Genomic DNA, 14,250 nt, shown 5'->3' with positions numbered 1-14,250 from the left:
ACTCTCAGCTCCTTGTGGGCCTCTTGCTCCCAGCTCCTCGCATGCACCTCACTAACTGAAGTGAGATCCTTTTTAAACCAGATGACCTGATTAGCTTGCCTGTCCTAATTGATTCTAGTAGCTTCTTAATTGGCTCCAGGCGTCCTAATTAGCCTGCCTGCCATAATTGGTTCCAGCAACATCCTGATTATTCTGGAACAGCCTATTATTTTACGCAGGGAAAAGGGACCTGCATAATCTGGGGCTAATGTATCTACCTTCTATCACTCTCCTGTAGCCATCTGGCCTGATCCTGTCACAGAAAATATGAATATAACAAACAGTAGTGTACTGAACTGTAATACTTATACAAACTATCCAATTCCTGGCATGATAAAAACCAGTATAATAATAAAATGCTAATATCAGCAGACAGACAAATTTGGGTCTTAAAAAAACACAAATATTTCATTTTAGGAATTTTCTATATTTTTGTCCTGTGTTAGAAGTCATTTACAGTGTTTGGATTTAAAACAAATAGTATGTTTTATAAATGTGTGTTAGGGGAAAAATACTGTTGCTCCTTTTTGACCCGAGTGATCAGCCAAATATCAGGGTCCTGCGAGTTCACTAGCAGGAGAAATTGATGCCGGAGTCTGGTATCTATAATGCAATCCTGTTTATTTACAAAAAATGTATAAAGTCCTTTTTCTCAAAACACAGTAACAATCAAACAAAAGGAGACAGCTTCTTTGCTCCCAGCTCCCAGCTTCTTTCAGCCAACACTTAACTCAAAAACTTTCTCTCTTATCTTTTTCTTAGGGTCACACCAGTGATGAGCTGCCAAAATCTTAACAACCAGTTCCCTATAAAAAGTTCTGATTTAAGGGGGGGAACGGGAGAGGGGCCCAGGCAGGGGGACACATACTTGTGGGGCTGGGGGCCCTTGCAGGGCCTGGGGCAAATTGCCCCACTTGCCCTCCCCCCCCGGCAGCCCTAGAGCTTGCAGCCCCCTCCCCCCTTACCTTGCCGGCAGCTCAAAGCAGCAGGACGACTCCGGAGCTCAGCAGAGCTGCCCAGTTGGTGCTGGCGGCTGGGCACGCTGCAGCTGGGGGGAAGCGGGGAAAGGGCTGGGGGAGCCTCAGCCTCCCCTGCTGGGAATCCTGGGAGCAACAGGATGGTCCGGCCCACAGACTAGAGTTCTTTGCCCACCCCCTGGCCCTTTAACAACCGGTTCTCCACAGAGGTCTAATTTTAGCAACCGGTTCTTGCTAAACCGGTTCTTGTGGGAATCTGCTCCAGCTCACCACTGGGTCACACTACCAGTGCTTTTGTGGCTGCCTTCTGTTTCCTAACCTTCTGGTGATTTTCCTGCTTGTGCTTTTCCCCACCTGTCTCACCCCTCCTCAACCCGCTCTCTACTAAAATACCTACTGAAGCCCCTCTGCCACCTGGTTCAAGTTGCTGAGAGGCCTCGTGTGCCTTTTTGTTTCGGGCTGTGACATGTGCCTGTGTTCTAGTTGGAGTCCCCTGTTGTTTCAGCTGCCTGGTTCCATAAAGGAGCTTAATGCTTCTTTAGAATGATTTATATCCACCCACCCCCGAGTTTCAAAAAGATTTAACCCAACCCATAATAGTTCTATTTAACAAGTACTGGGTTGGTATCACTGAGGGTATAGCTACACTAGCAATGTTAAAGTGCTGCTGCACTCGTGTGCACCAGTGTTGGGAGAGAGCTCTCCCAGCGCTGTAAAAAAACCACCCTCACGAGGGGAGTAGCTCCCAGCACTGGTGCACTGTCTACACTGCCACTTTACAGCGCTGAAACTTGCAGTGCTGAGGGGGGTGTTTTTCACATCCTTGAGCGAGAAAGTTGCAGCGCTGTAAAGTGGCAGTGTAGACAAGGCCATCGGAAGGTGCACCCTCCTCAACACTAACCTGCCTCCATTACCATGGAAGCTCACAGCACTCGCTGTGGGGCTGTTGTAGAAGCTGAAAATAATCAGAGTGCAGTAACAGCCCAGCTGTGCCCTAGACTGCAAGGGAGTCCCCGTAGAACCATTCTTCCAGGTCCATGCCTCTCAGGGAATCTCCTTATCCTGGGGCTGATTCTACCAGCTTTCTAGCCCTTTTATACTGGTTACTTGGGTCTGAAGGGGCTGCATTGGCCAGAATTACATCCTTGCCCAAGGAGTTTATAATCTAAGGGCCTGAATCTTCGGGACCAAGCCCTTGCACCTGCTAGGCTCTACATTCAACATAAAACAGGCAGGGATGACGACAAGGTGTGGCAGAGGAGGAGGAAGAAAGATCACCAGGATACACTTATTGTTACGTATGCTGCTTTTGGTTCCTAGTTTGGTTTGATTTTGATTTTAATTAGCATACTGTAATTAGGAACAGAACGAAGCCGGGGGAACATTACAAGATAAGGAGCACTAGCACCAGAAAAAGCAAATCAGGCATCTGGAAACGTGGCAATAGTGACAAAGCGATGCAAAATCACATGGCCCAAACTTTGGGGAAAACCAGTGTCATGGCCCTAATTTCTTCTCAAAGTGGAACACTGGGTATTTCAACACATTTCTGGAAAATCCCTGGGTTTATGATTTTAAAGCTGCCATTCCAAGCAGAGTTTTACATGGTTACTGGACCACTGTTTATTATATCTGTTTGTGGTGTAATGGTTGAAAACTTTCCATGGCAATGACCAGAATGAGGATCTACAGTCAAAGTAATTTGCTTCCTCAGCATGTACTTGTCTGTGTCAGTTCCCTGCAGCAGCACTGATTAAAGAAGTAGCTTTGGTGCTACAATCATTCAGTCTGCCCTTGAAGTGTTTAATTTCTCTTACTATATAGATGGCTGTCTGGCTAAAGGCCACTGTCAGGCCTCTGAATTTATAAAAGGTCTGGGGCAAAGTAATCTTGCTCTTTAATTTCAGAATGTTTTTAGTAAATTAGCAGCCCAAACTTTGGGGAAAATACAAAATAATAAATGTGATCAACATTTAAAAAGCACGTGATACCTGCATGCAGCTCTCACACATAGTGTAAGGCTGCTGGTCTGACATCACTGTTTTGTTTAAATTCATGGGACTGTCATGGAGGACAGAGGAAGGGGACATCTGTCTTTTCCAAGCTAACTTCTTTGACATCATGTTGCCAGGCAGGAGCGGCTCTACAAATTTGGCCGCCCCAAGCAGTCATGCCCGGGAGGCGCCCCCGAGCCGCGGGAGCAGCGGACCTCCCGCGGGCATGACTGCGGAGGGTCCGCTGGTCGCGCGGCTCGGCTGGACCTCCCGCAGCTGCGGGCAGTTCGCTGGTCCGGCGGCTCCGGTTGAGCTACCGCAGTCATGCCTGCGGGAGGTCCAGCCGAGCCGCGGGACCAGTGAACCGTCCGCAGTCATGCCTGCGGGAGGTCCACTGGAGCCGCCGGCCGAGCGCCCCCTCCGCAGTCATGCCTGCGGCAGGTCCGCTGCTCCCGGGGCTCCAGTTGACCTCCCGCAGGCATGACTGCGGCAGGTCCGCCGGCCCAGCCTGCCGCCCCCCGGGAAAGGGCCGCCCCAGGTGGGTGCTTGCCCCGCTGGGCTCTGGAGCCGGCCCTGTTGCCAGGGGAGAAACAAGACTGTGATGTGGCACTCATAGAGCTGCTTAAGCCATCCTTGCCATGCTCTGTCCCTTGAAATCAGGATATGTAAGCAGGGTTGACATATACCAGTCACCATCCTGTGGCAGAAAATCTCTCAGCAGTGGTATTTCCTAATATTGCTACATGGGACTACATCTTAAGTCAATGCAGAACCTTGAGGTGGAGCAGAATGCAACCTACTTATTAAGCAGTGCTTCCTGGTGACAGTGCATGACACTTGAGCTCTGAGATCTGCTCTGGCTGCCTAATGATTTCCAGACTGAATTTGAGATGGTGTTTTTGAGCTGTAAAGCCCTAAATAGTGTGGGACACTGCTGCTTGAGAGACCACCTCTTTCCTCATGTCACACTGCTACAGCAGAGGGGTTTGAGTTGGATCCCCCTCAGTTTAAAAGGGGGATGACTCTAGAGGGCTCTCCATGAGGGTCTTCAGTTCTGAAACCAGCTATCTGATGTGGTCCAAATTAGCCCAAGAAGGCATACTGCAAGGCACATCCATTGGGTTGGGTGGTGCCAGAAGAAAGGGTTATGTCTGTGTCAGGGAGGGGAGTTTTGTGCTTGGGGGCGGGGGGAGAATTCCTTGAGGAGGGTTTTTTTTGTTTGTTTTTTTTGCTGTGGGAGGTGGTAAGCTGCTATTTTTTATTTTTTGTTCTTGTAACTTGTGTCAGTACATATCGTGCTTTGGGTAGACAGTCCTTTTTGTGCTCCTATAAATAAAATATCACATGTTGGGACATCCTCCACGGTACTCTCCAGCTGAATTTCCCAGTGTCTGAAGAGGGGAAGCGTATGATGGCCTCCATAACTAGAGTTGGTTATTTCATTGTTTTGTTTGTTCTCTGCTAAGCCTTAATTACTGTGCAGAAAACACTATTGTTGCTATGAATTAGTGGCTGACTGATGCACGCTCCATCTGGGTCGTGCTGCAACATAGAGATCGTGAAACCTAACAAAATAAACGTTTTATGTTTTTTTCTTGCCTATCATTTCTTGTTCTTTCATCTTACATGTCGTTTTTATGCTTTATTTCCCATATCACATTAGCCTACCAGTTTCTCTGTAATATTATGTTGATGGAGTCATTCCTTCCTAGAATAGCTTTCTACCTCAAATTATATATGCCTAAATCTTATTTTCTGTCCCAATTCCTTATCTACCCAGTGATGTAGCCTCTTTCTACATCCATATTGTATTTTCTTTTCTTCTTATCCCAGTCTATTCTTTTCTCTTCCATTTTATATAATCCTCACTCTAACATGGTCAGCTTGTACTGTGAAGCAGTACTGTGAAGTACTTAGAGCAGGAAACTGGGAGTAAGGCTCATGGGGCTTATGCTCTTCTCTGTGCATGTATGCACAGGATGTACCTGCAAAAAGAGAAGAATTCTACCTTTAGAACATGGTTTCTCTTTTCCCCCCACTGCGGGGACCTCAGGAGGTTTTGGCTGTGTGGGATTAGGAGAGTTGGATATGATTCTCCTCACTTTCTACCCCATGCGGGGAAGCAGCACAGCTAAAGCCTAGGGCTGGTGGAGTTTTTGGTTTTGTTTGAACCGCGTGGTTGTCTAGAGCATGAGATACTGTAAGTCAAACTGTGGACTACTATTAAAAGTTACTACTAGCACAAAGAAATAGAGGAAATAAAAATTCAATATTAAAATCAACTTCATTTTGCAGTATTCAGTATTGGCAAGTAGCAGCATAAGCCCTAAAACTATATGTGTAATTGATGCCAGGTACAGTAGAACCTCAGAGTTACCAACACCTCAGGAATGGAGGTTGTTTATAATGCTGAACAAAACATTATGGTTGTTCTTTCAAAAGTTTACAACTGCACATTGACTTAATGCAGTTTTGAAACTTTACCATGCAGAAGAAAAATGCTGCTTTCCCTTTTGTCAAGGTTCCTCCCCCACTCTGAACTTTAGGGTACAGATGTGGGGACCTGCATGGACACTTCTAAGCTTAATTACTAGCTTAGATCTGGTAACACTGCCACCATCCAGAAATTTTAGTGTCTGGATCACTTTCTGTCCCCCCAAAACCTTCCCCTCCCTGGGCAGCCTTGAGAGGCTTTTTCACCAAGTTCCTGGTGAACACTGATCCAACCCCTTGGATCTTAACACAAGGAGAATTTAACCATTCCCCCTCCCTTCCCCCACCAATTCCTGGTGAGTCCAGATCCAATCCCCTTGGATCTTAACACAAGGGAAAGAATCAATCAGGTTCTTAAAAAGAAAGTTTTTAATTAAAGAAAGAAAGGTAAAAATTATCTCTGTAAAATCAGGATGGAAAATACTTTACAGGGTAATCAGATTCATATAGCCCAGAGGAACCCCCTCTAGCCTTAGGTTCAAAGTTACAGTAAACAGAGGTAAAATCCTCTCAGCAAAAAAGGAACATTTACAAGTTGAGAAAACAAAAATAAGACTAACACGCCTTGCCTGGCTATTACTTACAAGTTTGAAACATGAGAGACTGATTCAGAAAGATTTGGAGAGCCTGGATTGATGTCTGTTCGCTCTTGGGACTAAGAGGGACCAACCCCCCAAACAAAGAGCACAAACAAAAGACTTCACTTCACCAAGATTTGAAAGTATCTTGTCCCCTTATGGGTCCTCTGGTCAGGTGTCAGCCAGGTTTACTGAGCTTTTTAACCCTTTACAGGTAAAAGAGACATTAACCCTTAACTATCTTATTTTTCTAGTAGTTTACTACTACTGTACAGTATTTGCCTTTTTTTTTTTTGGTCTCTGCTGATGCCTGATTGCATACCTCCAATTCCAAACGAGGTGTACGGTTGACTGATCAGTTTGTAACTCTGGTGTTCATAACTCTGAGGTTCTATTGTAGCTTGTACCAGATATGTACCAAAAGAGCACCTCGTGTGCTGTATTACATCTGTTGAGCAAAGTAAATATTCTTGACCAGATCCTCAACTAGTATAAATCGGCATAACTTCATTGACTTCACTAGAATTCTCACCCCTCCGCCTGTATCTGGTGCTCTGTACATTGCACATTAGGTGCATTACAAACCAGCAACTAGCCACCTGCAAAAGCAGCCAAACAAGAAATTATATGTCAGTCTAATGCCTGGAACCTTTGAATATAATTCTAAAATCTTGCATCAAATATCTTAGCCTGGTAAATTTATACTGGGGAGGGCGGGAGGGGAGAATATGCTTTCTCGTTCACCAGGTCTTCACACTTCTTGTAATTAACTTTGCAATTCTCTCAGTTGCTCCCACAAATATAAATGACATATTAAAGAGCTATATGCAATGTCGTTGTAGCCGTGTTGGTCCTAGGATATTAGAGAAGGTGAGTCAGGTAATATCTTTTATTGGACCAACTTCTACTGGTGAGAGAGACTTTTGAGCTACATAGAGCTCTTCCTCAGGTCTGGGAAAGGTACTTGGAATGTCACAACTAAATACAAGGTCAAACAGTTTAGCATAAGTAATAATATTCTTACAGGTCCATTAATCAGATAAAAATTTTCTAATATCCCTTCAGGAAAATACTCACCAAGTATAATGTAATGAAGAAACATGCAAAACCTACAGACATATCTCCACTGCTACAATGATCAACACCCCCCAGAACATGCCTTTCAAGATCCTACACATGCCTATCGCAACATGTGTTATACCTCATCCAGTGCACTAAGTGCCCCAGTAACAGTTATGTGGGTGAAACCAAACAGTCGCTATGCTCTTGAATGAACTCACACGGGAAAATGATAAAAGATGAAAAACATCACATCACCTGTGGGAGAACACTTTTCATGAAGTGATCGCTCTATATCTGACCTACCAGTCCTCATCCTCAATGGAAACCTGCACAACATTTTCAGAAGATGAGCTTGGAAGTTAAAATTCATGACTTTTCTTGATAATAAAAATCATGATCTTAATTAAGATACTGGATTTATAGCTCATTACAACAATCTGTAACCACTCTAACCCCATTTTTGTCCTATGACTACAGGGGTGTTTAACAGGCCACTTCAACTTGAATGGTTCTTTAGAATATGTGCTAACTAAATATGCTAAACTACCTTTTTGATCTTCTGTTTAGCTGTGACACTCAGAATACCTGTCCAAGAACTGAGGAAGAGCTTTGTATATCTTGAAAGCTTGTCTCTCTCTCACCAACAGAAGCTGGTCCAGTAAAAGATATTATCTTGCTCACCATATTCAAGAGCTGACAGTTGGTAGCACAGATTTTAAAAACATGTTCCCTTAATTGTGGGTTTCAGCTTTGTATTTATTCACTAAAAAGCATTGTTGATATTTTTTACAAATTGATACAGTCAAAACACCACACACAGCCACCAAATCTATGTTCCATGGGAACTTTGGCCCTAGAGGTAGGCCTTTTGGAAACTGTACAGTGTATTTAAATCAGTTTTTGAAAGTATTAGGTATGTTTGCCCAATTTTATCTTTGCTACACTGAGAATTCCATCACAACAATCTGTCACTCTTGGTATTATTTTTAATTTATAGAGCCTCCAGAAGTGAACAATTCACACCAGCAACTACTGACTTCAATGTTGATCCTGCTTCTTGTGTTCATCATTTTCATTCTTCTGGCTGGCTATTTTTTCAGGTAGGGAGCTGTTAAGTGCTGCACTCAAAACTAGATTGGTCATGTTTTGATATGATCTAATAAGGAAATGAAAGCGGTTCTACGTATATGCGGTAACTGAAGTCTCAGACCACAGTTTAGAGTAGCGGAGGATGCCGCATGTTGTATTTTATCATTAATCATTACCATCTGAAGATGAACAGAAAAAGTTTCTCCAGAATTACATGGTTTGTACAAGTTAATCTGGAAGAGTATTTGTTACCTTTTAAATGCAATTATTCAGATTAATTTGGTTTTGTGCAATTTAAGGTTCAGAAAACATAGGAAAGCTGTTGTGACCTCCAGTGACAAAAAGATGCCAAATGGAATCTTAGAAGAGCAAGGTAATGAAATGTTGGCTTTGTTTTTTAGAATGGATTTTACTCTCTCTGTGTGTGTGTGTGTGTGTGTGTGTGTGTGTGTGTACACTTTAATTTTGAAAGTTAAGAATTCAATTCTTTAAACTTTGAGGAGTAGTTGTATCTTTTTATTGTATCATTTTAGTGCTGGCTTTATTTATTTAAAAGAAAACAAAGAAGAAAACTTCCCTCTCTCTTCCTTCTCCTTTCTGTTTAATAATTTGCAGCTTAAAGTTGTAACTTTACCAGATTTTGTTTTTCCATGGCAATTCTCATAACTGGTTTGTTAGTGAAGGATTACTCATGACAGCTGAGTTATCTGCACCAGTTTTCATCTGAAGGAAAAAAGGATAGAAACATTTGTGTTTAAAAAAAGAAAAAAGACATATGTATGAAGAACTACTTTGTTACTCTGTGACTAGATTAAAAAGTAAAAGGTGGATGAGTGGGAAGGTACTATAAGAGAATAGCATTTTTAAAAAAAGATGAAGTCCAGAAATTGAAAATATTCACCAATACATTTTCAGATGTTTTTATTAAGAGCATAGCAAATTAGACTTAGATTTGGATCATCAAGCACAATAAAGATTAAAAGATGGCAAAGTTGTTGGGGAATTATAGGTCATCCATATATTACTCTTGCCATAATGACAAGGGAGTAAACAATTTTAAAAAAAAAGTAATCACAAGGGAGAATTACCTGCATTTTCTGTGGCTTTCATGTTGTTACGTGCAAACTGAAAAACTTCACAGTTCTAAATATAAACCAAATGAGTGTAACTTCCTGTTCAGTGTTAAATTTCCTAACATCAGTTAAAAGAGCATTGATGTTTCCAGTGTATTGAGATATACTAGCCATCAAGCAGAACGCTGTTACTCTGTAGAATGGCTACTACATGAACTATTAGGCAGCATGGTTGTTGAAAGTAGCATTGTCACTGTCTGTTTCTAGGGAAGTGTTTTGTTTTTCTTTTAAACGAAGTTTCTAATCTCAGGGAAACTTCCTCTACTATGATTTCAAAACTCTTCAACTTCACTGTTGTTTTAAAATGCAATATGTTTGCATACTGGATCTAATTTTCTAACCAGTCTACCTGTGCACAATTGTCATAAAGCTAGCAGATCTAGCTGGCTGGTTCAAGGGAATTCCTGGGTGTCAGGTGCTACACAAAATCATTCCATAGGGAGGTAATTGCTGTAAAAGAAACATGCTGGAGCACCTTAAAGTACTGATGCTTCCTATACTTTTGGTTAAAGATGCAATAGGAATGCTTCAAACAAGTCTCATGAATTTGTTACCTTCTTAAAGCAGTTTATTGAGACGAAAACACTTACCTAATTGTAGTTATTGTAAATATTACAGCATTTCTGGTGTCTGGCAAGGTGTGGCTTATTTTGGAGAAATAAAACCATTTGTAAAATAGATTTACAAATTATTTTCCTTAAATTGAGTATCTTAAACAAATTTCCCCTTCAATCCCTACATCTCCCAGCGAGTGTGAGGAACTGATAGATCCTATTGCCTCCCCATATGATGTTTCATCACATTTTTATTCTGTTACAAAGTAAAGTCAGAAACTCTAATTATTAACATTAGGACCCAAGTTTCTGGGCATTGTTTTAATCAAGGGGGTGTTCAGAGAAATCTCTCGGCTTTTTACTATATTGTTATGGAAATCAACTCTGTCATTAGTTTGACTGTAGTATAATTGTAGCCGTGTCAGTCTTAGGATGTTGGCTCAGTCAGAGATATTACCTCACCCACCTTGTCTCACTAGTTTGATTCACATTTCGTAAGAGGCATTCTGTTCCTTTTTCCAAGATGTTTCACAAAACTAATTGGCTCATCATTTGATTAATGGAAAACACCTCTACCCCGATAGAACGCAATCCGATATAACACGAATTCGGATATAACGTGGTAAAGCAGCAGGAAGCCCCGCGCCCTTTAAAGTTCCACCTGAGCCCACTGCTTTACTGCATTATCGCTGAATTCATGTGGCTCCCTGGGCCCTTTAAATCCCTACCTGAGTCCCGCTGCCAGAGCTCCGGCGGTGATTTAAAGGGACCAGGACTCCCCACAGCTGGAGCACCAGGCCCTTTAAATCCCTGACAGGGCTCTGGCAGCCAGGCTCGGGTGGTAATTTAAAGGGCCCGGGGCTCTGGCCGCTGCGGGGAGCCCTGGGCCCTTTAATTCCCTGCCCAAGCCCCACTGCCGGAGCTCCGGCAGTGATTTAAAGGGCCCGGGGCTCCCCACAGTGGCTGGAGCACCGGGCCCTTTAAATCACCGCCAGAGAAGATGGTCCAGTCCGGTGTACCGGCCCAAACCTGATATAACGCGGTCTCACCTATAAGGCGGTGAGATTTTTTGGCTCCCGAGGACCGCGTTATATCGGGGTAAAGATGTAACTAGTTGTCCCTCATTCTGAATATACATTTGACATTTATTTTCTCTGGTTTGACAGAACAGCAAAGGGTGATGCTGCTCAGCAGGTCTCCCTCTGGCCCAAAGAAGTACTTTCCTATTCCAGTGGAGCATCTGGAGGAAGAAATACGGATAAGGTCAGCAGATGATGGGAAAAGGTTTCGGGAAGAATTTAATGTAAGTCTGCTTGTTTTCTGTGTCATTTTTTATCACAGGGAAGAGACATAGGAAATCAAGAATGGATATGAACCCAAAAAATGTTGTTGGGTTTTTGTAATTAAATGTGTGTGACATTGGCACTTATAGCATGGGGAATGCTGGGCAAGTGTAACCCACACACCTTCTGAGTGTGATGTTCTCTCCCCTCTAGTGGCACTGAGACGGTCCAGGGCAGGATTGACCTTTTGTGGGCCTGGTGCCAAACATATTTGTGGGCCCCCATGTGGTTGTGATGACCCCCTTCCAATTGTGGGCCTGGCATGACATAGTAAATGTGGTATTGCCAGGATGGGGATGAAAACATTTATTCAAAACCAAAATAAGATATTTGAAGCCACACCTGATAGAGACCTCCACTCAGCCCATAGAGAACAAACTGGACTAACATCAGTGAACCCAGAATACCACTGAATTTGGTTTGTGTGGAGGGGAGTTGTTTGTTAGTTTTCTTTTTTGTTTAAACACTCAGGGCCTGCTTGGGGCCCTGAACACAAGTGCATAATTAGCACACTTATGAGCCATATTAAGCCCGGATGCAGCAGTCAGTGATATCGCACCTGCATCTTCTCACCACTGCCTCCTCTACCCAGAGTTACGTTTCGTAAATACATTTTTTGAAAGCTGCATTTTCTACTTTGGTACAAGGTTTACAAAACTTTGGGGCAGAGTGGGGGGAGGAAAATTGCTGGTTCCCATCTTTTGCAAGGAGGAAAGGCCACTGGGAGACACACACACACACACTTTACCACAAATGCTACCACAGTCCAGCCTCAAGCTCCTACCCCAACCTTCACACCTTGTCTCTCCTCCCCCCTTCCCGTCCCTCCTACTGTTCCCACCCCACACAACTAACCCCCAAAGAAAGGCTCTCCTCAATCTCCCTGCTACTGCCCACTGCCCCACACTTCCCACCCAGGGCTGTCACTTCCCTCCCTTCTACTATCTCCCAACAATGAGCCAACCCCCACCTTCAACTCAGACTTTCCTCTCCCTTCCTCCGCCCCCTGCCACACCAACCCCCACCTTAACACCTTTTTTTTTTTTTTAAATTGGAGAAATACCAATCTCCTAGAACTGGAAGGGACCTTGAAAGGTCATCGAGTCCAGCCCCCTGCTTACACTAGCAGGACCAATATTTGCCCCAGATCCCTAAGTGACCCCCTCAAGGATTAAACTCACAACCCTGGGTTTAGCAGGCCAATGCTCAAACCACTGAGCTATCCCTCCCCCCTGCTTCTCCTACACCCCCCACACAGAGTCATTACCAGCTCCCTGATTGCCGCACAACTGCCCCTTTCCCCCCAAACCGTGCTGCTCCCCCTCCCCTCCCTGGATTGCAGGGGGGCAGTTTCTGGGCATTCCCATTGGCAGGGGGCGCAGCAGCCAGCACTGACAAGCTCCACTGTCACTCCCCCCCTTGCTCCCAGGGAACACAGACAACCACCCGCCACCCTGAAGTTGCAGGGTCGAGACAGTGCCCAGGAGCCTCCAGGCATCACAGTCGCTGGGGAGCTGCACACCACCCAGGAGTCACAGTACCGCAGCTGCCTCCAGCTCCCCACTGCCCAGGAAAATGGGAGAGATTTGCAGATTGGGGGAGCCAGGAGCTCCCACCCCGTGCCCCAAGGGGGAGGGGAGGGTGCAGCGGGATTAGCGCCAGGAATCCTCTCCCTGCACCAGACCATTTCCTTGCTTGGGATTTCTTTTTGGTCCACTCCACCCACTTCAGCTGGGGCAGCTGGCAACATGGCACAGAGCATTCTGGGACTAGTAGTGCAGCTGTCTGTGGAGGTCCCAGGGCCCCAGCGGAACACAGCAGCGTGCAAACCACAACTCCCTTCCAAGTGTGGGCCTGGCACCATGGCAACACCAGAGCCATTGTAAACCGCTGAGACCACTTAGCAATTAATGAGTCTGCTCTACAGTCTTAGCTAAGAGCCAGTTGGCTTTTAGTTCATGAAGGAGAGGCTCAGGTTCAGTCCCGTCTGCTGACAACCAGGATCTGTCGGTGTTACACAAGTACAGTATAAGCTTCTCCACACAGCTTGCCAATGATCTTCATTACTCATGTTTAACACCCAGTTATTTCAGTTCTGGTCCTTAGAGATACTGCTACATGTGTTGGATTGTACAGTTGTTTAGCCATGGGGACAAATGTCCAGTAGAGCTTATGGTGGAGAACTAAATTGATTCTCATTTGTGCTCTTTCCTGAGTTTGAACACAGAAGTGTCTCAAAGTAGAACTCTAATCCACTGAGCTGTCTCTCTCTCTTTCTCTCCCTTCCTTGATGCTAAAGAGTACAGGCACCCGTTTTACTGAAAAAGTTATAAATTCTAATTAGTGTTGTGATACCGAGGCACCACATTTGGAAAAACTGAACTGTTTTATTTTATCAGAGTCTGGGATCTTAAACTCTTCTGTCTTGATGCCCTCCTCCCCCAGAGGAAGGGGAAGGAAGATAGAAAGCTCCGCAGCATTCAAGCCTCTGAGAATGACAGTCTCCCCTCTGTAGGGAGAAGCTTATGGCATAGGGGACAAGAGAGCCACGGCCTTTTAAACCAGTATAGCTCAGTGATCTTTGGGAAACTCTGCTCTTTGGGGTTCTGCTCAGATCTACGTGGCATTTGTAAGGAGTGTGAGTGCCTCCTTACAAACAGCAGTTCTCCAGTAAACCCACTTCTCAGCAGCATTATTGGCAGAGGAGCCCTGGTTCAATTGGGTGCCTGAGCAAGAAGGCTTTCCTGAAGTATTTCGCTTTGTCAGAAAGACAGCGTGTTTACTCCCCATTACCCCAGATTGACAGTTGTATGGTGTATGGTGGCTGTATAGATGGGTTTTACCCAGCTCTTGTGGAGGTAGGGGGAAGTACAGTAACTCTTCACTTTAAGTTGTCCCGGTTAACGTTGTTTCATTGTTATGTTGCTGATCAGTTAGGGAACATGCTCGTTTAAAGTTGTGCAATGCTCCACTCTTACGTTGTTTGGC

General features: G+C 44.4%; 1 protein-coding gene across 4 annotated transcripts in view; it reads left to right on the top strand.

The window, feature by feature from the left end:
- Window positions 1-14,250, top strand: part of PTPRE (protein tyrosine phosphatase receptor type E) — a 125,514-nt gene that overhangs the window by 46,960 nt on the left and 64,304 nt on the right. For all 4 annotated transcript variants that reach the window (XM_045022543.1, XM_045022542.1, XM_045022540.1 and 1 more), the window contains exons 3-5: window positions 8,141-8,243; window positions 8,532-8,605; window positions 11,086-11,222. In XM_045022543.1, coding sequence (XP_044878478.1) covers window positions 8,141-8,243; window positions 8,532-8,605; window positions 11,086-11,222 — 314 coding nt within the window. The remainder of the gene's footprint in view (window positions 1-8,140; window positions 8,244-8,531; window positions 8,606-11,085; window positions 11,223-14,250) is intronic.

This window comes from Mauremys mutica, chromosome 7 (assembly GCF_020497125.1).
Source record: "Mauremys mutica isolate MM-2020 ecotype Southern chromosome 7, ASM2049712v1, whole genome shotgun sequence".
Taxonomy (NCBI): domain Eukaryota; kingdom Metazoa; phylum Chordata; order Testudines; family Geoemydidae; genus Mauremys; species Mauremys mutica.
Note: the sequence above shows the minus strand (reverse complement) of the source record. Positions and strands in the feature narration are given on the sequence as shown.